At 35.3% G+C, this 27,797-nt stretch overlaps 1 protein-coding gene across 5 annotated transcripts in view; it reads left to right on the top strand.

Annotated features, from left to right (window-relative positions):
* The first annotated feature begins 4,181 nt into the window (after positions 1–4,181).
* Positions 4,182–27,797, top strand: part of LOC148114921 (uncharacterized) — a 45,509-nt gene continuing 21,893 nt past the window's right edge. For 2 of the 5 annotated variants that reach the window (XR_015733388.1, XR_015733385.1), the window contains exon 1: positions 4,182–4,223. Coding sequence is in view for 1 of the 5 variants with exons in the window: in XM_087890591.1 (XP_087746717.1) it covers positions 16,770–16,872 (103 nt within the window). In the remaining 4 variants the exon portion in view is untranslated. Of the gene's footprint in view, positions 4,224–16,696; positions 16,873–19,517; positions 19,597–25,538; positions 25,820–27,797 lie in introns of those variants that run through there. The other 3 variants (XR_015733386.1, XM_087890591.1, XR_015733387.1) reach the window with 3 other exon arrangements.

Genomic DNA, 27,797 nt, shown 5'->3' with positions numbered 1-27,797 from the left:
ATACAAAAGTATGAAGGCTATTGCTTAACGCATTGTAAGCTGCCCTGAGTCTCCAGAGAAGGGCGGCCTATAAATCAAATTTTTAAAAAACAATCATGTTTGGTATTATTTATTTTTAAAAAGTTGCATAAACTCTTTAGTTTTATGCAAATATTAATCTTTCACATGCAATAATCTTTGTCTTACCTATTTTTTAGTTGCCCAAACTTTGCTCCAACAAGGAAGAATTGAAGCAGATATTTTAATTATTTTAAAAATAGAATCCCCTATGTGGATCTAGAAACATCAAAACCAACTTTGTATGCTTCTACTTTCCTCAAATCAGTTTAAATGACTGCAGAAGATTTACACTAAGGAGAAAATAGATTGGAACTTTGTTTTGATTATCCACGCTTGTGATGTTATTTGCTTGGCACATTTATCAATAGTTAACCATGGTACTTTTAAGCAAGTTTTCTGAATTCAGATACACAGAATAATAAACTAGCTTCAGGTTCAGTTTATTCAATATTTCAGTTCTACATGTTACTGGAACCAGTGTTTACCTATTCAATGTATAATACCTAAAGAGAATTACCCCAGCAGCAATAATCTCTTGAGAAGCATTTGTTAACAGTCCAGAAAGTGGAGTTGGTTGAAATTTATTTCATGAGAGCTTATCTTATTTGAAGATGCTAGGCTTGCTAAAGAATGTATTAAGTAATTAAGATGGAACTCTGCATCAGAAGAACATTTACAGCTAAAAGCCCTTAAAGGCACTACAAAAAAAAAAAAAAAAAAAAAAAAAACCTACTGCATTTGATAAAGTGCCTTTTCTTGGGAAGTACAAAATAGTTCACAGCCTTCAATTATCCCTGCTAAGAGGCTGAAAAGAAGAAAGAAATGGCTTTGGCTTACTTTTGAGAATGCTGAAGAGACTGGAAATGCTATCTTAAATTCATGAACAATGGCTTTTGTCAGTGAAGTGTAAAAGAGATTCTTGGTTCTTTCTGGAGTTGTTTGTCATATTTGGTTGTTATCAGATTAATAAATAAATGTGGCTAACTTAATTTTACTTCCAGCTGCAAAAAAGAGAGAGATGATAACTAGGTAGATGGAAAAAGATAGGACAGACTCTCTTTGCTATCATTTGGTGGTCAACCATATTTATACAGTGCATATCTCGAAATCTTTTTGTTGCCCGGTGGGATTGAATTTAAGTTTTCCAAGGCCTCTCCCATCTGCCACCAGGTCCCAGTCCAATATTTTAATGACTACACTATCTCTAAACATCTCTAAGCCATATGAATAAATTCTTAAACAATAATTATAATTCAATTATATATTTGGTACTATAAAAAATAAGGTTCCACTCTGAGATACACATTCAGTCTAGATTCTTTAGAATAAGTCTCATTGTCCCCATGGCATTTATATACATATGTGCCTGTGTATATAGCCATCATGCTTTTCATTTTTACAACTTTTTCAAACCTGGCAACTTTAAGACATGTGAATTTTAACTCCCAGAATTCCCTGGCCACTAAGTGGTTAGGGAATTTTGGGAGTTGAAATCCATACATTTTGAAGTTGCCAAGTTTAAAAAACAGTGTTTTAAAGAATACAGTCTTATGCATACTTCAGAAAGAGAACACTCATTCACTCTTTCTTCAAATATTTATTTTGCATTATTTTGCAACTTTTATCCATTCCTCTTATATTACTAAACCATTTCAGCAGATTTATTTTGCATAGGTCAATCAATTTTATTTAATCTACAGTCATTTAGCACCCATTCATTCCCAGGTGAACCATTTATAGTGCTCCTGTTACATTCAACTTTTGTTTTTCCTGACATAACTAACTAACAGTTATATAAGAAAGCAGGCAGAAACAGTCTTATAAAAAGTCTCTTTACCATTTTCCAATAGATTCCTCACTGTAGGCTACATTCTACCCACTACTTTGCTACCAACACTTATATGTCTTGAAAATTCTCCATCTATTTTCCTATATTTACCAAACATTCTATTAAGGCAGATAGAATGCAATACACTTAATTGTTTTAGGTTTACCTTCTATTGTAATTGACTAGTCCATTTTCTATTAAATACTACATACATTAATTTTAGATCCATACTATTCATATTACATGCCCAAAATTAAATGCTATTTATTTGAGTTCTCAGCCAATACAAAAAAAGTATTGTATGTCAGCAGCCACCTGACCTTACAAGAATAAAGCATGTAACGCCATATCTCTCTGCCCCCCTCCCTCCCCCCTCTCTCTATTGTAGAGTGACCAGATGGCAAAGTCTAGGTTGGCTATGTTATCAGCACATAGATATAAAGCAAAGTGAACAATGCTATCCAACAAGTGCACATCAGGGGCTCAGAGTCAAGTTCCATTCTACATACTGGTAAATATAAATCTCTTCAATGTGGATTTAGAAATATGATTTGCAAATTTGCAAATGACAGGAAGAGAGAACAGCAAACAAAAGGAAAGTATCAAGATTCAAGCCCTTCACTTGGGTAGGAAAAGGGAAGAATATAAGCTAGGACCAACTCCACTGGGCACCTAATCATGAAAAGGGGATGTGGGTATCCAGATATATCATAAGCAAACAATGAAAAGTAAATGCAAAACAAACAAGCAAGTTGAACCCTAGGTTGTATTAACAGAAATATAGCATTAAGATCAAAAGAAGCCATCATGCCATACTGAAGACAATAAAGGACCCATTAAGACAAATTTAGAAAGAATGTTTAAAGGTACTAAATATGCTTAATCTGATGCATATAGAGCAGGGGTTTCAAACTCGCATCATCACATGACATATCACCACCTTTTTCCCTTTTGCTAAACCGAGCGTGTTCCTGGCCAGCGTGTGATGCATCCAGCCTGCGGCCTGCAAGTTTGACAGCTCTGATGTAAAGAGACATAAAAGTTTCCTTCAAGGGTATGAATGACTATATGTAGAAGATCAGTATTTTTTCCAGAAATAACGAGTCAGTTTTAAAATCACCAAAAAACAGATTATCACTGAATATTGGGAAGAATTTCCTTGAAGTAAAAATTGTTCAGTGGTAGAACACACTGCTCCAGAGATGATAAATTCTCTTTTGCTGGAAGCATTTATTGTGTAGAAGTAGACTCATCTACTGGGCCTGAGGCTTACATTTACCATTTTAGAAAAAAGGTAAACTGGATGATGCAATGTCACACAATCATGAAAAGATTAAATATTTATACTCATTTTTCAACATCAAGTACATTTACTAAGAGGATTTTGAGTGCATTAGTAGGGCTTTATATGAGCTCTCAAATGTGAACATTTGGCAGGGTAGCTTATATTCTGCAGATTCATTTTTTATATGTAGGTTGTACAGTTGCTTACTTATATAAAACTCTTCATATGCTTAACAGAATCTAACTTGGTCATTCATTCCAATGCTCCTTATAGAGAAATTTTAAATTCCTGAAATCAGTATTAAGGAAACCACAGCATAGATTAGCAGTGATTTCCTTTACAGGAAAGATTATGAAAGTAGCAAGACATCTCATAGCAATTAATTTGTCTCTTTTTCCCATTCTTAATTTACTCATACGATAATTATCTTTTTTCCTTTCAAGATGCCTTTTCCAAATTAAGAAAAACTGAGTAATAGCAAAAAATATTAAAATAGCTTTATTAAGGATAAATTAAGCCCTTGTGTAAATAAACATATGGTTGGTTGACATATGTAGCAACTTACGTCTGTAGTTCAGTGCCAGGTTTTCATATAAATGATATGGAATCCAGATGCATGATTTTGTGAAGAGAAAAATCTGTATTGTACATCAATGTCTGTTCAACCATCCATCCTTTCATCTATAGAATGGAACTCTTGTTCTAGTATAACTATAATGAATGTTGTTAGAGCAGATAGCAGAAAAGGATAAGTAAAACATAAATATTAGCAACCCTATTCCCCCTTTTAATATGTTGCAAGGGGATGTTACTTCAGAGACTGTAAGACAGACAGAGCTGCAACAAATTTATTCCCTAAAACTGCTCTGCCATTGTTGAGGCCTGAATAATTCTCTGAATATTTGACATATACACATGGAACCCAGTAATGATTATGATTGATGCCAGATTTCTGGATTTTTTTATATGATGTTGTCAGTGCCTGCTACATATTGCTACAAATATATCATTCTCCCCAAAACTGTGTTTGTGCAGGATCACTTAGGGCAGGTGAGTCAGATCTTATTTGGTTTTAACCAGCTACCAAAATGAAATTTCGATATTTTGTCTTGTATAATCTGAGATCTATCCAATTCAATTGATTCTCTCTCTCTCTCTCTCTCTCTCTCTCTCTCTCTCTCTCTCTCTCTCTCTCTCTCTCTCTCTCTCTCTCCCTCCCTCCCTCCCTCCCTCCCTCCCTCCAATCAACTGAACACTGGTTTAGCATGCACAAGTAACACTTTCTGAATTAAGTTATAGGGAGTATCTAATGACAATAAACATTAACACTTCCAGATCATGAACCCACTCATGAGACAACTGGAAATTATTTAATCCGTAATAATAGCTACAGCAATTTATATTACAGTGCTTGCAGGTCATGAGGAAAATAGACAATAGAATGTTAGCTCTGATATGGAAATATATCTAGTTGAATAAGGATACAAACTATTGAAGATCCTTGTAAAATTCTAAAGTAAATAATTCTAGTCAATGTTTAAAAATAAAAATAATATCTTTAACTTTGTTCAAAGTAACATTCTATTAACATTTTGCATCATGTATTTATATTTTGTACTAGCAACTGCAGCTAGATAAAATGAGCCCAATGCTTTTAAGGTCATTAATAGCTCAGAGGCTGTTATGTGATTACTATATTTACCCAGAAGTGGTTGAAATAGTTACCTATAAATTGGGACAAGGTAGGTTTTTTCTTAAATTAACTATAAGCACAGTATTGGAGGATGATGCTCTTGAACATAATAAGCAAACTGGCAAAAAGAGAGCCAAGGGGTTGAAATGGAAGCAGGAAAGAGAGGAAGAAGCTCCAATCTTGTTCTCTTCATGATGAATGCATCTATAGAAACTCTACATGCCATATGTAAAGGGAAACAAGAAGAGAAGTAGACTAACATGCTGACTGAAACATATCATAGCCAAGGCATTGTTGGAGATTTGACTTCAGCAGCAGCTCTTGTTAGTTGATACACTTCTGAATATATGACACTGCTGATATAATACCAAAAAAAAAAAAAAATAGATGTAGTGGTTTAGGCATCAACTAGATGATCCTAAATTCTAGTCTTGCTTTGGGCAACTTTTGCCATTTCAATAATTTCTTCATAGGTTACATGATCTTTAAATAACAAAAATAACTCCTCTTTACATGGACATTACGGGATGAAGTATATGAAAATCAAATTGATTATATTATTGCTAAAAGAAAATGAAAAAGGTAGGAACTGGATTGGAAGAAGATGAGGATGGTTTTAAAATTGGAAACATCAATAACCTGTCCTATTGATTGCTTCAGAATAATCTAAACCCTGGATTGGGCTCAAAAACTTTCAAAAGTCCATTACTTGATGTTAAAACTGTAGCAAAAGTCTAATTAACTCTTAGAGACTAGAACTGCATCCAGGAATTGCAGTCTGTTTAAGTCTTCAGACAATGTCTAACATAATGAGTAACTGTTAGTGGATGTTTAGCCAAAGTGATTTGACCTTTCTAAGAATTGACTTTTTCCAACTACTATGTTTAAACTTCAGTTTTAATGGCACTGTTTTAATCAATACGTTATAATAATCTCCTGTCAATGATTCCATTTCATCATTCTAAAGGAATGAACTTTGTCAGGAAAGGTCATTAAACTTGAATGTTATGTTAGCTGGAGCATTACAAATCATGTGCAAAGACAAGAGACCCTGACATTGTCTATTGTGATTAATCTAAAAGCCAATGATACAGTTGAGTTTTCTTCCTATTCAGGAATAATTATATAAGATTTATTCCTTTAATGATGCCTTCTATTGAGTTGTGAAGTCATGGTTCAAATCATGTGTAAAAATGGTCCAATCAAAGCATTTTTATAATTTTGTTTAAACTCAAAATGTTGTAGAACTGCATACTTCTGCAAGAAAATTCAAAGAAACGAGTGGGTCTTATTTCCAAATAAACAGAGGAATCAATTATAAAACACTAAAAGAACAGAGCATGAGAACAACTTAAGTTACTGTGATTATTAAGCAATTTCTGCAGTATTGTGTACTATTGAGGTTACTGAAAGTAAGATTATTTTAATTGTCTCTCGTCATGGTTAGATTAAATGTTTAAAAATGATTTTAACATAGACAAAGATCCCACTCATTGAATAGAATTTTTATCTCAGCAACTAGAATTATTGAAAATGATTCTGGAATTTTTTTTTTTTCAACAAACATGTGCTCATATTATAGATCCTTTTCCAATAGTCAGGGTTGGAACTAAAAATAAATATTGATTGAATAGCAAGTTAAAACTAATTTCTAATAAAACATGGCAGATATTTGTAGAACAAGTTGAACTCCCATAAAGTGTATGCATGTATATGTATGTCTGTATGTAGGAGAGAGAGAGAGAGAGAGAGAGAGAGAGAGAGAGAGAGAGAGAGAGAGAGAGAGAGAGAGAGAGAGAGAGAGAGTGTTTGTGTGTGTGTGTATGTGTGGTGGGGACATTGTTTTAAAGGACCAGCATTATCATAGAAAAAGCATACTTCCTGGATCCTCTAAGGTGACATCGTATCAGAGAAGAGATAAGGAATTTGTAGGGAAGGCAGAGGTCACAAGTAGCCTGGTTGGGTGCCATATAGGACTTTATAAGTGACAACCAGCACCATGGATTGAACATGGAATATTATTGAAAGTCAGTGTAGGTCCATTTTCACTGTGTTGTTGTTACAGTGTCTGAATACAGTGACAAATCAGTTTAATATCTCCTCTAGATTTTTTCTAGCTATCAATGGTTGTACCACTCAGCCCCGGTCCCTTTTCAAGATGAAGACAAGCTATACTTTGTTCTAATCATTTGCCACTTCAACTAATTTTCTATGATTTCTCAAATTGATTGGCATTAGCAAATTCCTGCTCTACCTTAGAATACAATTCATTTGGCCCTGAATATGTGAACTCAAATAAATAGATATTGATTAACAAGTCATTTATCATCTTTAAACCTTTTCCAAATATTTTTTGGGGAAATCTAACAGAATATTTGCCTCTTGCTGGAAAAAATAGAAACAAATACAAGTTGAAAAGTCCTACTTTATCTTTGTTATCCATTAGCATTTTGTCATAATCAGGTTCTTTTTATTTGAACAAACAATAGCTTGGGCTTTGTTCCTAGAATTAAAGGAGAGCTATCACTAAGGCAAGTCATATATTTTCTGATTATATATGCCATATTTTTTCCAAAATATATTTAGACAGTTAAATGCAGTAAATAGTGTTACATAGTATGAATCTTTGGAATCCCCTGTAAAAACATGATCCATTTTATTAAACTGTGTTGAAACAAGGATAAATGTGCATAATCCTAAAGGCTGTTCTACCTCCATAGACTTAGACTTAGAATAACTTTATTGTCACTTTGAATCAAGGGTGAAATGTAAAATTTGTTACTACCGGTTCTGTGGGCATGGCTCGGTGTGTGTGTGGGGGGGGATAACGTGACTGGGTGGGCATCGCCAACTTTTTTTTTCAACTTTTCAAAGCATTTTTTCTACAACCTCTTTGGCCGAAGAGGTTGCAGAAAAAAAATGCTTTGAAAAGTCTCTCTGACGATCAGGCAACTCAGCTGGGATTGTCAGAGAGGCTTTTCAAAGCATTTTTTTTACCACCTCTTTGGTCGAAGAGGTTGCAGAAAAAAATGCTTTGAAAAGCTCTGACGATCCCAGCTGAGCCGTGCAATCATCAGAGGTTCTTTTTTTTTACTTTTAAAAGCATTTTTTCAGTGGAAGAGGTTGTAGAAAAAATGCTTTGAAAAGTAAAAAAAAAAAAGCTTCTGATGATCGTGCAGCCCAGCTGGGGATTGGGGGGGGCACAGGGATTTTTGCTACCAGTTCTCCAAACCACCCGCCGCCATTGCTACCAAATCGGGCGATCTGGTCCGAACCGGGAGCATTTCACTCCTGCTTTGAATGTACACTAATTGGCATACACTAAAATGAAATTTTGTTACATACAATTCTCAAGAGGTCTCCACCTCCAATATACACTACATAAACATGGCTAAATAAATAAATACAAAATTATGCATATACCCACATATATTATATGACATAGAGAAATAACACAGTCCATATTAGTTATGTTGCTGTTTTACTATTATCAGTGATTGAACTGATCCACCTCATCTTTGAAATACTGGTGCTGTGTGCATTTCCCTCCAAATCTGCTATAAACATATAATTATAAAGGACAATATCTGTAGTTCAGGATTGAAATGAGGGTTCTTCTTGGGTTATACATGGTTTATAATAGAAAGTTCTTATCTACTCAGATACTGTGAAGGGAAGAAAAATATTTAATTAAGGGTAACTCCCAATATTTGTATTCTAAGCTTGAAAAATATGCAGGATATATATGACTAAGTTAAGTCCTCCTCACATTGATAAGAACAAACTGAGGACTATTGAAATATTCTCCTTGCTTCAGACCTATCTCTTTGTAGATTTAAAACCACATAAAGTGGATCAGACTGATCCTCACTTAAAAAAAATGTTTGTCATAAAGCCCAAGTACTAAGAACCAAAAGGCTCCTGCTAGCTAACATTAATTTTTGCAAGATCCTGCCAATACTTCTAGGATACCAGCCATTGCAAGGTTAGCAGAAAACAGGACAAAGAAGACCAAAAAAATATTGAGTAGCATTATGCAAACTAGAGTTCATATTCTATGAACCATTGGTACCAATGGTAACAGAACAAAGAATCACTAGCGTTGTCCTTTTGAAGATATTAACATCTGCAGTCATTTAGTTCTCACACTAAATGGAACAGAGAAAATTTGAATTCCTTCTGGCAGCAGCTGGAGGAGATAAGAAATAATATTACAGCATCAGCTGCAACAAAAACTCAGTTCCAGTCCAGCCCTGTCAAACTGAATACATCATGGACAAGCCATGGCCACCCCAGCTCCGCAAAGGTAAAAAACATTACGATCCAGCCCGTGATGCAATCGAGTTTGATACCCATGCCCTAGTCTCTTGTTCATACTAAAATACTTTACTCCAGCTCTGTATTATGGAATGTGGTATTTAACTTCAATTAAATACCTTCGGAGGCTCCAACTGGTCCAGAATGCGGCTGCGCGGGTGATTATGGGGGCGACTCGTCGCACCCATGTAACACCTCTCCTGCGTGAACTGCACTGGCTCCCGGTGGTCTTCTGGGTGCGATTCAAGGTGTTAGTTACCACCTTTAAAGCGCTCCATCGCTTAGGACCTGGGTATGTACGAGATCGCCTTCTGCCACCGATAGCCTCTCACTGGCCAATACGCTCCCACAGAGAAGGACTCCTCAGGCTGCCGTCGGCCAAACAATGTCAACTGGTGACACCCAGGGGGAGAGCCTTCTCTGTGGGGGCACCTGCCCTCTGGAATGAACTGCCCTCAGAGATTCGCATGATCCCCGACCTACGTACCTTTTGCCGTGCCCTGAAGACTCTTTTGTTCCAACAGGCCGGGCTGGCCTAGAAAATGAATTTTAATTGGGTGTTTGTAGTTTTTAATATAAGGGCCAAATTTTTAATATATTTTAAACTGTTTTTAAATTTTGTGGGTATATGTTGTTTTAATATGGCTGTACATCTCCCTGAGTCCTTCAGGAGAAGGGTGGTATAAAAGTTTAATAAATAAATAAATAAAATAAAATTTCTCACTCTAACTTTGCTTTTTCTACACCCTGGCCCCCTGGCCCCCAATCATATTGTCCATTTTTCTCCTTTCCTATGATTATTTTTTAGTTTTTAAAACCGTGCAGAAAACCCATTATTGGTCAAGCCCAAACCTCCACTCGACAATAATGGGATAAGGAGGAGGAGGAGGAGAATATGCACACGTACCCAATGACGCAGAACTGTGCCCAACAAACCGGACAAACAAAGACGCAGGACTGCACTCAACGGAAAACACACAAAGTGATGGTGGTGGCACCGGGAATAGGCGGCCACGAGAATGAAGCATCGGTCTAGGGAAAGGAGAGGGGGGACCCGGCTTTCTACTAGGATGCCCACATAATTGAAAAGTCCGGAAGAGGGGGTTGCGCATGACTGCCCTTCTCAGCTGATTGCTATCCATTGCCCAGTAATAAGGGAAGGGTGGGGCAATGGTATAAAGGGCGCTACGAAGCAGATGTTCGTAGCGCCAACTTTAAACTAATATAGAGCTTAGCGTTGTTCCGGAACTCTTGCTAGCATTAAACCAACTTTACTGAAGACTCTGCATGTGTCCTATTGTGTTTTCCTGCTACCTGCGGATCGCCCGGGAGAAGGAGCTGAGAGCTGTCTTGTTTGTATTAATTGTATCCAGCTATTCTAAGAATATTTTCTTGCTGAAAAATGGAATAAAACTATCTTAAATAATCAAATAGCAGTTTGCACAATGCCACTTGTTGAGTTCATGTTGATGTGAGATTTAAACAAGAATACTTCCATTACTCTTGGACATTTCACTCAATAAACTGCATAAGTGAAGACAGATGAAAGAATCTCTGGTATCTTAAATGCAGCTGTTCAGCTCGAAGTCTGCTCATGCCTGCTGCCTCTTTCATCCAGTTTCTACTCATTGATTCAGCTGGCATTAAATATAAATGGCGTGTGCTTGTTCTTATCTTCTGGCTCAGTAAATGGAATGTTTAGGTGTCCATTACTGGTAACTATTCACTTTGCAAGCATTTCATTAAATATTACTTAATCAGTGAAAGAGAGGAAAAGTTCAGAAAACCTCTTATGTTTTGAAATATCAAAGAGTTTCATATTGTTTCCTAGGATGAAATACTAAATAGGGACATAAGTAAGTTTGAATAAAAATGGCTAAATTAGTATTTATAGTGCTCTAAAATGAGATTTTATTGGATTATCTACTTCGCCATGTTTACAATATTTTATGATGGGACTGTTTATAATCTGCACCTACCTGCACTTCTCTTATCTGCTTTACATTCACAAAAATCTCTGTTGAACAGCATAGAGTGCATTACAAACATTCCAAGGAAAGCCAACCCAAACACATAAATAGAACCATACAGATGTACACAGTCTGTAGATATACACAGTCTGTGGTCAATAAAGTCAAAACATCTCCTGTTTTGTACTATGTAAACTACAAAAACAACAGAGATTCCATTGTACCTTTGTGGTCATTATCTTGACTTTTTTGACTGGGTTCTGTGGATACCCTTGGATAGGACATGACAGAAACCTCCTCAGAATTAAAAGTGTAATGGAAAAAGAAGAGCATTGATTTGCCTTCAATCTTAATGTATTAATCATGCAATTCACATCACCTGAATTTACAAATGCATTTGTGAGGGCTAACACACCTACTTTTCAGATTGTTACAATATGGTTCACAGCTTCAAAAATATTGTTTGCAAAAAAAATGTCCATACTAGTTAAAATAAATATAAAATATATGTGCTATAAGAAATACACATGGAATGGTATATGAATGTTCATGTGGTTGTTTTTTTTAAAAAAAATTATCTTCCTTTTGAATTCACAGAAGTATGGAATCAGAGTAAAATGAATTTATGGCCAAGAAAAGGAGAGGGCGGAACTGAAACTGAAAAATTTGGTCATATCTATGGTCAATTACCAAAGGGAGCTTTGTATCTGAGTAATTGCGAGATACAAAAGTAGTTATAGTATAATTGTTTCCAAGCCCTTAATTTCTAAATTAAATAATTGGGATAGTCCAGAGAAGAATTTCATGTATATTAGTAGTAGCAGGAGGCTACAAAATATAGAAAATTTCCTTTTTGTAGAAGGATAGCTGGATGTGTGAATTGTATAAATAGGTAAAAAAAAAATTGAATCTATATCACCAATATTGTACAGTATAAATATTACATCACAGTAATATTAATTACATGCGACACCATGTAGTTATGGATGTAGTTACATGTGTAGGGCAAGAAACCTACCGTAAATTGGCTAAACCATTGTGAGAATGTGTGCGCTTCATAAACAGGAAGGTAAGATTTACACAGACAGAGTTACTAAGCTTGCACCCTAAATAATTCATTGCATATAGCACTCTGGAAAAGACTAATGCTATTTTTTTCAATTCTGCAAGAATTGGAGCTAAAGGTTCATATACTGCAAAATATACTTACTTGCTCAAGTTCTTCTGCTTTTAGTGATATGTTTATATAAAAGAATTTTTGCATGCCTGCTAGGTTAGATGTACATTTGATTTAATCTGTAACCATTTTGTATTGTAGTATATTCATCAAACAGCCACTGAAGTGTAATTGTTAGCCAGAAGCTTTCCTACTGGAGTGCAAGCATATAAAAATTACAGCAATGTCTAGAAACAAAGCTCTTTCTCTCTCTTTTTCACTGGTTCACTCATGCACACAGAAACACACATATACAAACACAATCCCCCTACAAATAATTATTTGGTTAACAACATCCACACAAAGAACTGTACTGTAGTTCTTTGAAAATAGGCTGTTAGACTTTGTATTTCTGGGAACAGAAATGAGTGGAAACAATTGCAGAATATATGCATGCCAAAATGTATTCTTTGAGAATACATTTAAATATTCCCATGTTAGCCAACATGATAACCAGCCTCCTGGTCTTCTGGGCAGCTGGAGTAAAGTATTAGATGTCCTTATCTCACTAAAATGATCTTAGGGTTTTTGGGGGGGGTTCCAAGCTTTTTCAGAAGTTCAAAAGAGGAGTGATAAAGATGAGCCTTTAAAAGGAAACTACCAATCCCTTCAAATAACTTGAAATTATCCTGATGAAATTCTGCCATTTTGGTGGTAAATTTCTAATACTTGGACGCTGAATTTCTGCAATACGGTGACAGGCTGTTGCAGGGCTCTAATGGAGACTTAGCAATAAGCGGCCCAAATTGGCCAGCCCTCAGTTTTTGTTTCAGAAAAAGAGAGCATAAAAGGGATTTGAGAAAGAACAATAGAAGTCTGTCAATCACTGTAATTAGGAAAGAAAATTGACAATTAAACTTTACATCTGCCAAGCTTATTTTTATTCTGCATCTAAATTCTTCCTCTTAGAAGTCTTAAATCTTTTGACTGTAATACAATATATCTGAAAGCTGCATTTGGTGAATTGTGCTTTGATTAATCCTACTGAATATTGTGTTTATGTTATATGACTAAACATAGTTCTATGTAGCCATAAATGCTTTAGCTTGCTAATTTTGGATTGGAACAAGTTATTTTCTCTTCAAAATGTAGTAGCTGTAATCCACTGGTAGGTGGTTTGGATAGGAGTAGATAAGAAGCAAATCGAGATACAGACTAGCATGTTTGATATGTGGATCTGAATGGCTGATTAAATATTAATTTTTGAAACAACTCACCCTCCAAAACAGAGAGTGAGGTCGATGTTTACTGACAATCTTTGACATTCATTTGGCCTTTTGTTTTTTTTTAAAGGGGAAAAAAAGATGAAATCACAGCAAGCAAAAATAATTTTAGAGAAGAAAAATAAAAAGTTCACAGGCTGTGTATCTGGGCAATCACTTCATAATTCTTGTGCAAGACACAGTAAGCCTATTTGCTCTCTGACAACACAGGGCTGGCTCATATTGCTATTATATGTCATGAATTGTATAACCACAGCAAGCAAAATTCAATTCTCTCTCCTATTTCAAAACACAGTCTGTGGTGTCATCAAGCCCTGGATTTCTGTGCTCACTACAATTTCCTAATTATATCACAAACAAAATAGAACATAGACCAGAAATATGAAAAAAGTTTTCTTAGTGTGAAGCAAGCAACCTGCATCAATCAGAAATTAATTTCCATTTTTCAATTCTGAATTCATATCTGTAGAAATGTATAAGGTTTTAATATACACACAGGTATGCATTCCACATATAAATACCAATATGTATATTTGTTTATAAGCATTTACCTAAATTACATTTTAAACATATTTTTAAAATAGTGAATTTTATATCACTTTAATGATATATGGATCTGTGTAATGTCCCCTTTTTCTTTTTAAATGTTGTTTTTGAAATATAACTGAATTTTGCTTCCTGTATTAGTTTAAAAAGTAAATAAAAATAATTTAAAAACTAAATTTACATTTGAAAACTGGACAAAACAGATTTCCTCTTCATTCTAATTGTAGGAATTGTACAGATTTCAACTGTGGCTTGTGGATTAAGGCACAATTGGCTTCAGACACTGCAGACATACTGTGCTCCATAATGGATATCTAAAGTGTTAGCCTGATCAGATTTTGTTATTGGCAGCAGAAGCTATGGTAAGGTGTCGATTCACACCATTCTCCTCCTCAGTTCATGAATAATTGTTCATGAGTTTAAATTTTCAGATTTCCAACTTAATACACATGGTGCTAGCAGAAAAAAGACAAAATTAATTGGGGGCTTATACAGGTGAAACTCGAAAAATTAGAATATTGTGCAAAAGTTCATTTATTTCAGTAATGCAACTTAAAAGGTGAAACTAATATATGCGATAAACTCATTACATGCAAAGCAAGATAGTTCAAGTCTTGATTTGTCATAATTTTGATGATTATGGCTTATAGCTCATGAAAACCCCAAATTCACAATCTCAGAAAATTAGAATATTGTGAAAAGGTTCAATATTCTAGGCTCAAAGTGTCCCACTCTAATTAGCTAAGTAAGCCATAACACCTGCAAAGGGTTCCTGAGCCTTTAAATGGTCTCTCAGTCTGATTCAGTAGGAATCACAATCATGGGAAAGACTGCTGACCTGACAGTTGTGCAGAAAACCATCATTGACACCCTCCATAAGGAGGGAAAGCCTCAAAAGGTAATTGCAAAAGAAGTTGGATGTTCCCAAAGTGTTGTATCAAAGCACATTAATAGAAAGTTATGTGGAAGGGAAAAGTGTGGAAGAAAAGGTGCACAAGCAGCAGGGATGACCGCAGCATGGAGAGGATTGTCAGGAAAAGGCCATTCAAAAGTGTTGGGGACTTTCACAAGGAGTAGACTTGTTATGTCCTTATAAGGACATCCACCATCATCCCGGCAGTGACGAGGTAATCCACCAGCCGCGGGGTGGACCGGCCACTCCAGCCGGAGGCGCTAGGCGAGGCCCCGCACACTCAACGGCCGACTTCCGGGTCTGTCCACCGGGGAGACGAGAGCCAGACCCATTGGGAGCAGCACTGGGGAACAAAGTGAACTGCGCAGGTCAGGTAGAACCATTGTTCGTCCCACCTACCTGCGCAACTACGTGACTCACGTACGTCATGGGATGATTGACTGAGGACTAAGAGGGGAGGGGTGTTATGTCCTTATAAGGTAATCCCCTGGGGGATTGGTTACTTCCACTGGCGGGAAGTTTGAACAACTGTCATTGGCCGGCTGGCTGGCCCGAGCAGAATATAAGGAGGCTCGGGAGCCACTGCCAGCAGTCTGTTTTACTATGAGCTAATAAAAAGTACTGAACGGACAGCAGCTGAGTCGCGTTTCTTTCCAGCGCCGATCTAGCAGGACTGAGACTGGAGTCAATGCATCAAGAGCCACCAGACACAGACGGATCCTGGACATGGGATTCAAATGTCGTATTCCTCTTGTCAAGCCACTCCTGAACAACAAACAACGTCAGAAGTGTCTTACCTGGGCTAAAGACAAAAAGAACTGATCTGTTGCTCAATGGTCCAAAGTCCTCTTTTCTGATGAGAACAACTTTTGCATCTCATTTGGAAACCAAGGACCCAGAGTCTGGAGGAAGAAAGGAGAGGCACAGATGCTTGAAGTCCAGTGTGAAGTTTCCACAGTCTGGGTTGATTTGGGGAGCCATGTCATCTGCTGGTGTTGGTCCACTATGCTTCATTAAGTCCAGGGTCAATGCAGCCGTCTACCAGGAGATTTTGGAGCACTTTATGCTTCCTTCCGCAGACGAGCTTTATGGGGATGCTGACTTCATTTTCCAGCAGGACTTGGCACCTGCCCACACTGCCAAAAGTACCAAAACCTGGTTCAATGACCATGGGATTACTGTGCTTGATTGGCCAGCAAACTCGCCTGACCTGAACCCCATAGAGAATCTATGGAGCATTGAACAATGAAAGGGAATATTCACAGACACCTCATGATTATCTCATAATTAAATAAATTCCAGGATTTTACATTCTACCCATGGGAATTTCTCTGAAATAGTCTCTTTAATTTAAGAGAGGGAGAGAGAGAGAGAGATGGGAGAGAGAGAGGGAGAGAGAGAGTGGGAGGGGGAAAGGGAGGGAGAGAGGGGGGAGGGGAGAGAGAGGGGGGAGGGGAGAGAGGGGGGGAGGGAGGGAGAAAGAGTTGTTTATACAGAAAAACATCAATAGCTGCATACACTCTGTCCTGAGTCACAGAATCAGGAGAAGAAGGGAAGGAGCTTAGAATGGAGCAGTTGCTAGCATTCCAATTACCAACCCAACTGCTCCATCACAAAGATGCACAGGAAGAATGCTTCTAGAATTTGATCTTTTCTTTTTGTTCCTTTCTTTTCTCTTCCCACAGCAAATATGGTTCTGTTCTGTTGTTTGAGTTACCATGAGAACAGCCAGGCAAATGGTCCCAAGTCCTTTCTACAAATTACTTTCCAGCATTTGGTTGAGTTGGAAAGAACAAAATGCAAATTTCAGGAGAAACAGCTGTGAGTAAGCCCTAAGCTGGATTCCATACCACCCCATGTACATCTAGTTTAGTGTGCTTCATGTAATGCATAGTTTGTCATTCAGCAAATTAAAGGAGAAAAATAAAATATGAAAGATGGATTCCACATCATGCCGATGTAATGAGAGTCATATAGCTCTAATTAGTATCATAAATCTTCCATTTTCAGGCATGTCATTTTAAGATAATAATTTACAGGTGCAAAAATTAATTATAAGCTAATATCCATATTTTTTTTGGAAGGTAATCAACAAGTTATTTGTTACTAGTCATTTAATACTCCTATCATTTAGCTTTATTTTAGAAATGAAAGAAACAAACATATGCGTATACGCACAAAAATTAAGCATAACCTTAAATTTATATTCATATAAAACTAAAGTGATTGGGCATCCCAAATATCTCTTATCTCTGGAAAGATTTTCATTAGCGAGAAACTGACTCTAGGCTAGTGATTCCCCTGCACTGCCTCTGTCATGGAGCTCTTGCAAGGACCGCTAACCCTCCCACCTCCCCATCAGTCCTTGTCTGGAAGCCTCTTTTCAATAAACTATATATTGATACATTTTTTTTAATATTCTTTGGCTTTCTCAATTATCCAGCAAGGATCAGCAATTAAGTTTCGTGTTTCTTGGTCTTTTTTTAAACTAAACTAGCTGGAACATGTGGCAATTCCCTTTTCATGTGCATCTCTATCTTTATTGGATAGTCCTAAGTATTATTGTGTTCGCATGTAAAATTATGGAGACTGTACAATAGTTTGCAAAAACTGTAAGTCTCCTTTCTTTAGTACTAATATGAAGACTGATTTCTTCCAATCTGTTGGACACTATCCTTCTCAAATTTGTTGCAATATTTTCGTTAGAACCTTTCTGTTGTTTGTCATATTTATACCATGTTTATGTATATATTTCATGAAATCCTGTAACTTTCTGGTTTGATAATGACTGGAATGCTGATCTAACTCCATCTTCTAATTCTGTGGGGTTTTGTACATAGGAAATATCTTCTTGTTATTTCCTATGTATCTTGAATGTTGATATCTATATATAGAATTTCAGTATAGTTCTCTATTTGTTTTTTAAATCAGTTGCTATCTGATTCAAGCATGCTAAAATATTTTATTGCATAAAATTTAAGGTTGAAACTTCCTTCTGAACCAATATTTTACAAATATTTGCTTTTCATGTCTGTTTCCATCTTTAATTTCTCTACAGTGTAATATTGCTCCTTGTTTCTCCTAACCATTTCTTGAGACTCTTTGTTAATTATTTTTTTTTGTCTTGAAATCTTTGTCCTTGGCTTTGGCTTTTGTTTTTAGCAATTTCCACTGTTGTTTTGACATCCAATTTGTTTTGTTTTGGTTTTCTTGGTTTTGGCAGTCTCTTTTTATATTCATCATTAACAAATTCTCTGAGTCCCTATCAACGGAGAGAAGAACTTTAAAGTGATACTTGATGATTTATTTGAAAAGTGGTGAATATAGGCTCAAGGTAGAAACTCGTTCACTTATTCTTCTGCTTACCTTGAACGGGAACATGCACGTGGGCAGTTTGCAATCTGTTTACAGTCAGCCCAGATCACATCTTTGCTATTATACCTCAGCTTTCACTCAACAATATAGCCAATTTGATTTCTGAAGACATCCACATGTAAAAGTATAATCTTAGTTGTTTGAAGACTGTGTTGACAATAAAGAAATTATTGGAAATGGAAGCTGATCATTTCTATTTGTTTCATTTCTATTTCCTAGGTCAAATAGTCCAATTTCATTTTCCTCCTTACCTTTTTTTAATTTTGGCATTCTGACTGCCAATCGCAAGCAGCACATTATGTTCTGTTAATTTCAGGCTGAACTTGACTATACATATTTATCAACTTTCTCTTTTTCTACAACACTGATTGCAATGTAAATTTGAATAACTGTCATTAAAGTGTTGTCTGAAAAATCTAATTGATATCATTTGGTCACTGGTTACATTGTACTTAAGCACTGCTTCGGTATATCCTTCCTGACTATGAAAACAATACTGTTTTTTTTTTTTTAATATTTCATGTCCTTAGCAGTAAATAGCTTGGTCATTGGACTGAAAGCATCCAATTCTAGTCCTTTTCAATTTTCTCCTATTCAAGTTTCATTTCCTCTTTCACTTCATTGAACTTTCCTGTGTTTATTCTTTTTATGTTCCATATCTCCACAGTAAGTCTGTATTTGCAGATCCAACTTTCTTTTACTACATGGTGACATCAACAACAAGATGTCCAGAAGGCTTTAATTTAGCCATGACATAAACAGCATTAGTTCTCTGAAAGATCATCAGTTTTTCCACAGTAACATAGTTGAGAGCCATCCAACCTGAGGGGCCCATGACATGGCAATCACTTTATCTTGTTTATGGATGTTTTTTCTTGGTAAAATAAAGCAGTGGTTTATCACTTCCTTTTCCTATCAGTTATGAAATAAGGCCTTTGTTATTGTCATTCAAGTGATTTCCCATTTCTAGTATCTTCATATATTATTGCTGCCCATATATGTGCCTCTTTGTCTCCCACTATAATGAGGAGGCATACCAGGTTTGGGGCAGAAAGCTTTTAAATGTGCAGTTATTAATGTTTATTTTTCAGATGTATTCAGAGACAATTGAATGTCTTTTAGTATTTCCAGTGATGTCTCCAGTCAAGTCAAACATCTGCACATGCCAAAGTAATTATACAAAGATTCCCCCTCCCCCAAAATTGAATAAATAATTGTCTGAATGCACTGGTGTGGAATAAATAATAATTAAATAAACTAAAATTCATATGTCTTTTGTGCAGGGTTCTTGTATGAAGAACATTTAGCACAGTATTACATAAAATTGGACAAGCATAAAAAGTCATTCATTGCAGTTTTTCTCTTTTATTTTACAGTACTTTGAAATTATATTCTATACATATTTCTGATGTGCTGTTCTTCATTAGAATATGTACTGAAAGAAAGGGAAAATATTAAGAAGAAATTAAGAAAGCTAGAATTAAAAGTATTCAGAATTCCAGTCATAATGCAACATATTGAAAAGATGTGTGGAAAGGAGGTAGACACAGTGCAAGATATTTTAATCAGTTATCTTTTATGCTCAGGAATAGCATAAGAATTATTCTGTGAATGCAACTGATTATAAATTAATTGGAATTCTCACTCAAATTATTTAGATAAATCTTGTTGTTCTTCCACCTTTATCTTTACATAATATATATTAAAATTGTGCTCCAATAAGAAGTGATTTCTTCAAGCTTCTTCATAGAATCTGTCATGGGGAACTTAGTTTTTTTGTCAATACAGCAGGGAAAAAAAAAACTTTCCATAGTACATTAACAATATGCTGCTGTGGACAACACGCAGTTTATTATATGCATTAAACCGTTTATTTTATTTTATATATATATATATATACAACCATGATTAGAAAGTGAAGAGGGAAGAAATGATCAGAAGAAAAAATATAAAGAATACAGACAATGCTCAACTCTCACTAACCCATTCTTGGATGAAAACACCTTAAATTCCTATGAAAATATACCTATTTGTTCTGTAAAGAGCATGTTCTTTGATTTCCGGAACAATTAGATTCAAAATGTAGAAAGACTGGATGATTTTATTGCCTTAGGCTTAGATTAAATAGAAAGAAGCTTGTTAATAAAACAGAATTATGATTATGATTAAATTATGATTAAAAAACAGAAGCTTATTAATAAAAACCAAAGGGGAAAAACTGAGATTATTTGGAGTCAGAAACAAGACAAAGAGCAAAGCTTTTTGTATGCATATTTGAAGTAATAGCAGTAGCATTTAAGCTTATATACCGCCTTATAGCATACTGTCTGGGTGGCTTAAATGTAGAAGCATTATTTGCATATTGCTCTCAATGACCTGGTTCTTAATTTTATTATTCTTGGAAGGATGAAATGCTGCATCAACCTTGAACCCTCACAGGATCGAACTCCAGGCTGCGGGCAGACTTTGCCTGCAATACTGCACTTTAACCACTATTCCACGAGGGGTCCTTTTCTATAAGACAATCCATATCACTCTTGATTGTCCAAAAGCCATATATGGTCCTAGTCTGCAAGCAGACTGGATAGTCTAGCTAAATTTTATGAGAAGGCCTGAACTTGGCAATACATATGGCTTTAATTCATTGCTGATTGACATGCATTTCAAAAATTGTATCGGGTTCAACGTTGCTTTGTGATAGATTCTTTATGACTAAAGAATTGCATTGTCTTCAAGGAATTAGAAAACTGCAATTCAAGGGGGACGACTAATTATTCACATTAATATTTCATAGCAAATGATATTTATTTATTAAATTTATATAGCCAGACATGTCACATATTTGTCTCTTGGGCAACGTAGATAATTAAAATAACAAAAAGCAAACAGTCAAAGCAATTTTAAAAAATAACCATGAAAATACAATTACTCCAATTAAAAGCTATAACTGAAACAAAAGACATGGTAAAGTGCATTCTAGAGCAGGTCTCCAACCTTGACAACTTTAAAGACTTGTGGACTTCAACTCTCTGTGGGCACGCAAGCTGTCGCCAGCTGCTCTTCTGGTTTCCGGTGTGTGCATGCTGCCAGCCAGCTGGTCTTCATGTGCGCAACTGTGCCAGAAACCCCAAAGACCAGCTGGCCAGCATTTGTATGCACATGGGTCAGCTGGTCTTCAGATTCTGGGCGCGCACACCCGTTCTGGTTTGGGCACTCAGTGCTGAAAAGGTTTGCCATCATTGCTATATAGCGTTTTTATGTGGTTCAAAGTGCCTTAGATTAGGAACTAGCAATTTTTTGGGATGATGAACAACTTTAAAACTTTGACAGCTTACTGTGGCTCACAGAACAGTTGCTATTGTTGAGGTAGTAATTCACAAAGTAACAAAAGAAAAATAGGTGAAATTATTGATACCTTCCCTATAGCTCCCTTCCCCTCCAGGATGCCTCCTATCTTTATATTTATATGTTTATTTAGACAAGTAGATACCTTCTCATAAAAGCACTAGCTACCCACGATTTTTATTCTCTGAAAAAATGTTTTTCAGCTTCATCAACATTAAGATGGATGGACTTCAATTCCCAGAATTCCCCATTGAGTTGAGGTCCACACATTGAGTTGAGGTCCACACATCTTAAAAATAGCTGAGATCAGAAACACAACTCTAAAAAAAACTCTATGTGGTAGGACTAATAAAAGCCAAACGGGGAGTAATTAAAATCTCTCTCTTCTTCCAAGTAAAAGATGTGTTATGAGAGAAACCCAGTATCGGTTAAACTATATCCTGATGCTGTTTCATCTGTCCAAGTGGACCAGGATTTCCCCGGTGCAGCACTAAGAAAAAAGGAGAGCAATTTGGATCTTTATAAATCCAGATAAATAATTTAACAAACATGGTAAAACTGAATCACAAATGGTAACTATGCAACTAGATATGCTTGCATATGAGGATAATTTTAAATGGAAAATTGCCTTCCTAAGCTAATGAAGCCAAATCTATAGATACAAAAAGCTTATTGGGGGAAACAGGAAATGTAATAAAAAAAACAAGGCAATACTCACGAAAGCAGCACTTTCAAATAGAGCCAATACAGCCAGTGTACCTAAAATAATTGCTCCTTGAATCTTCTTCAGATTTTAGCACGTATTCATTGCACAGATTATGTCAGAAAAAGATCATTTGAGCCTCCTGCATCACTTACTAGCAGGCCCTTCTTAGTCTTTTTCTTCCCCCCCACCCCTTGTTTTTCTACTTTCCTTTGGAGTACTTAATTCTCTTTATTTACAGATTATAGAAGGTTAAGTAAAAGCCATCTCTTTTGGAAGACTAATTGTTGCTTTGGTCCTAGCTGTAGTCAACAAATCAGAAATTATCTAGAGACTAAACTCTTCTTCCTAATAAAACTTGATAGAATTATAAAAATGCTGTCTGGTTTTCATCAGTTTTGCTTCTGTATAAATGAGACTACATAGAAAAGAGTCTTTTGGGAAACGGATCTAAATTTCATCTATTCAGGGTATCTCAGCAATAGATCAAACATTTAGGGCCTGGTGTGATGCTATACTACTAGGGGTTGTCACAGGATTTCATTCTTAAAAATAAAAATATTTACTAAACCTAAGAAATTATTTTTGTACTATATTTCTTATAACTGAAAGACCACACAGCTTCAAAAACAAACATGTTTACAGTATGTACAGAAAATTTACATGGAGCTCCGTCTTATGTTATCTATCATTGGGTTACATTCCAATAGAATATAAGACTGAAGACTTACACAAAATTTTAATCTAGATGTTTCAAGAAATACATTTTTGGCAAACTCACTTTTATAACCTGATGGAATCAAAAATTCTCCTTTTGGTCAAAGACTTCTTCTATGGATTTCTATGATTTAAAAGGCATTCACTTTAGTAAATGAACAACATATATGTAATCAAAGAGCCATTATCATCTTTGCTCTTTGCATATTTATTTTTATTTATTAATTGTATCCCATCTTTATTATTTTTACAAATAACTCAAGATGGCAATCATATCCAATACACCTTCCTCCTCCTATTTTGTCCACAACAACTCTGTGAGGTGGGTTTGTTAGGATATGGTATAAGCCTAACAGGTTGTCCAGGCAATATATGGACAATATATGTGTTCTATGACTTTAACATGAATATGTATTCTATGACTTTAATAAGTACTGCTGAGTCATTGTAATGCTGAGTCATTGTAATGCTGAGTCATTGTATCCTGATTGGATAAGCTCTGTTGTAACTATATTTAAGAAGGGAGCTGAAATGTAGTCATTGATGATATGCTACCATTGTGTGTGGATATGCTATCATCGTGGGTGGATATGCTACCATCGTGATCTGTTACCAGCGTGAATGTGCTGCTATTTATTATCTACTGCTGTTTTGTATGGTAAAAAGACTTTTGTATCACTGGACTGATTTAACTGGCAAAGACTTGGATTGTTTAAAGACTATGAGATTATTTTTCACTACAAAGTAAAAACTTTGATAAACCAGTTTGTATGTATTTTATTCATTGCTCTCAGCACCGTTTCCCTGTGCTCTACGCTCTGCTGGTTGGTTAACACAACAATATCCTTAACAGGGTTAAACTGAGAAAGAGTGATCAGCCCAAAGTTATCTATCTGGCTTTCATGTCTAAGGTGGGACTTGAATTTGTGGTCACCTGCTTTCTTGCTTGGTGTGCTTATATTTTTATATTATTTTTCCACCTTTGTAGAAAGAAATCAAATAGAGATAAATGGGGCAAATAAGGAAATAAACAAAAATAATATTCAAACTGAATTTTCAGATAGACTACATTGCCTAATAGATATAACAGCTCCAATAAATTTGATCCAAGTATTGAAAAAAAAACCAAAGTAGGACTCAGATAATTAGTATGAAGCTTCAAATTGAGTAATTCATTCAAATTATTCTTATATAATTTTGCTATCACATAGATAACATGAAAAGATGCAATTAAATACTTATTTTTATTTAAATATACTTCAAATTTAGAAACATAATTAGTAAAATAATTTCACAAGAATTTTCAAAAAATCCAAAGAGAAAACTGGCAGATGTTCATTTTATTCTAGGTGCAACTGAAATGCTGACCTAGGTATATATAATGTTCTTGTACTAATAAAAATAGCAAGTCAGATGAATATGGCAATGATTATACAACAAATTTGTTATGAGTCCAAAATACTCAGAATTATTGAATCATTCATGCAGCAGGAGAATATAGATGAAACAAACATTGAATAATGTTAGTATATGAATGATCTAAATTAGGCAAAAAATAATTTAAGCATGGATGACATATAAGATAATTTCAATTAAATTAGAAATTACAAAAGAAGTGAAGCATAGAATATTGTGAAGGAAGGAGGAAAGAAAAGACAATTGACTGGAGAAGAAATTGATACGATAAACCCATTGTTCCCACAACCTTCTCAAATAGGGAAGAATTAAATATTTCCAAAGACATACAATAGTGTAGTATTTCTCAACCTTAGGGACTTTAAGACTTTAAGGTTAGGCTGGCTGGGGAATTAGATGCTGAAGTTTACATATCTTAAAGCTGTCAAGGTAGAGAAACATTGCAATAGTAGAATGACATTGGGATGTAGTGGTGGACGGGCATATTTTGGGCATGGAGACTATTAAATTTTCACTTGTAAAGGATGGTTCAAGCTTCATTATTGTTGTTCTTTCCTACTTTAAAAATATAAAAACCACATCAAACAGCTTCTAAATAGCCTTTCAAGGACTATGTAATATGTGTATGTAATCCAAGGGCTTTTTCTCAAATTCTTAAATCAAAAGAAGTAGAAAGAAGTCAATGATAGTTGAAAATAAATATAATGTACTTTATTTTTTCATATCCCTACCATAGTATGTCATATAAATACTATATATAGTATATATAGATTTATATACAGAGAGAGAGAGAGACAGAGAGAGAGAGACAGAGAGAGAGAGAGAGAGAATGTCAGTGAGAAAGTCTACCAAAGTATTTGTAAAGAAGCAGTGAAAAATTTACTAAGTGGAAGATAATATTTTGCTATTTATGCATTTTTATTTTTTGTAGAACACCTGGAAAGAATGAATGTCAATCTTCTATCAATAATATGTCTGGAAATAAGCTTCTTTGTTCAAAATATAGCTAATGTTCAGAAGATGCTGGGAAGATATTATTGGATCTGCATGATTTCATTGTTTTTGAAAGTTTTGAATGGATTCAGAAAAATCTTTGTATAGTTTTGTATTTTGAGCAAAGAAAATCTTAGTGAGACAGCAAAATTGTTTGTTTATATAGAGTATTTTTACATGATTTTTGTCTAAATAAAATATTCCTAATATTTCAGGCAACAGTCAGTTCTCCGTGGGTGAATAATTGATGCTTGGCAGGTGGGTGAAATATGGTAATCCACACATTTAAAAACTTAAAAAACATGTTTGTTTGTTTTTAATAAAACTTCAACATTCATATGTTTTGGATCAGTAGTTTGCTCTAAAGAAACAAAACTATAACAGAGAATGCCTTTCCATTTTTCTTGAGAAGGGACTCATTCCATCTTTCTTTAGTATAAGAATTGTGTTTTTTGGGAGGAAAATAATGCCTTAGGATTTGTAGCCAACACTCTAGAAACTCACTTTTTATGGATCCTTTTGCAGTTATGCCCAATTCTTTCATTTTGAAAGAGAGAAAAAAAAATACACTTTTACTTTAATTATTAGCCTGGTGTTTGACAAATAAATGGATTCCTGACCCCACCCTAACTTCAGAGTAAATAGGAACGCATTGTTGACAGGGAACTGAGGAAGTTTTACTATATGTGCAAAAATCCAGTTATGCTTCCCTGTTTTTAACAGTCATTCATAAGGATGGCTAACAAATCTTTTCCCCCAGATTTTCTTTCTTGATCTAACCGACTTCTAAACCAGTTTGCCCATCCCTTAGCTCATGGGTGTTCAACATTATTGTGGCTAAGAGATGCATTTTAGAAAGAATCTAGGTGCCAGATTGCTTGGGTCAGGAATTTTGCTTATGTTTTCTTGAATACAGAGAATAATGTATGAACGTATTTTTAAAGCTATGTAATACTGAGTAACTTTTATGCTTATAAAATTTATTTATTTATCATATGTGTGCAGCTGCCCAGCTCACATGGTGACTGGGCAGTGTACATAATAAAGCTAAATGCATAAAAACTATTAAAAACCACAATTTAAATTTTTTTTAAAAAGAACAAAAAAATTATAATAGAAAAACATACAGAGAATGCATCAGTTAACTATCATGACACCAGGGGTGAAATCCAGCAGGCTCTGACAGGTTCTGGAGAACCTGTTGCAATATTTTTAGGATCAGACTCAATAATTGATTTAAGAATAAAGTATTCAAACAAAACGCTGTTTATTTACAGTAGGCATTCTATATTTGCTGAATAATTACAGATAGAAGCAAGGAGGAGGTGCATACAGCTCCTTTTATATACACAAGGCGGAGCAAGGAAAGGGAGTGGTTAAATATGAATATATTAAATGATGAAGAATAAGTTAACCCCTAATACCCCGGTTATATACTATTTACATATTGGAGAATAAGGCATTTACTTGTGACAAATCCCCCTCTAAATGCCGATTCGATATACAACAATAATTACATTCAGATTCAGAGCAGTATAAAACTTGCAGTTTTGAAGTCAAGTATTTGTGCTGTTTAGAAGGCAAAGGCTTTGTCAATATGTCAGCTATTTGCTCTGATGTTTCGCAATGGACTGCTTTAATAAATCCATCCTGAGATAATTGTCTCACGTGCTTGAATTTTATATCTATATGCCTGGATCTTTGACCAATAGCATCAGATCTAGATATTTCAATAGCCGCCTTGTTATCTTCGTGTATGATAAATGGTAATGAAGGTTTCTTCCAAGTATTTGACAATAGATCATTAAACCATACAAGATTGTTGGAGGCTTTAGACAAACAAACATATTCTGCTTCAGTCGTTGAGGTGGCTACTAAATCTTGTTTTCCAGTGTACCAGTAAACTGGACAATTGTTAAGAAAAAATATATAACCAGATGTGCTTTTTCTACATATAGTATCACCTGCCCAATCCGCATCGGCATAACATGTGAGGATGGGCTCTTTGACATTATTAGGTTCCAGTAATAAACAGAAGTCTAAACTATTCTTTAAGTATCTTAATATTCTTTTAACGGCTTCCCAATGATACAATAAGGGTTTGCTGACGTATCTGGATAACAAATTGAGGGGCAAAGCAATATCAGGTCTAGTCCAATTAGAAATATATAGAAGGGAACCAATAACTGATCTGTAT

Source organism: Pantherophis guttatus, chromosome 3 (genome assembly GCF_059756535.1).
Source record: "Pantherophis guttatus breed Tessera chromosome 3, ASM5975653v1, whole genome shotgun sequence".
NCBI lineage: Eukaryota > Metazoa > Chordata > Lepidosauria > Squamata > Colubridae > Pantherophis > Pantherophis guttatus.
This window is presented reverse-complemented; position numbering and strand designations above follow the sequence as displayed.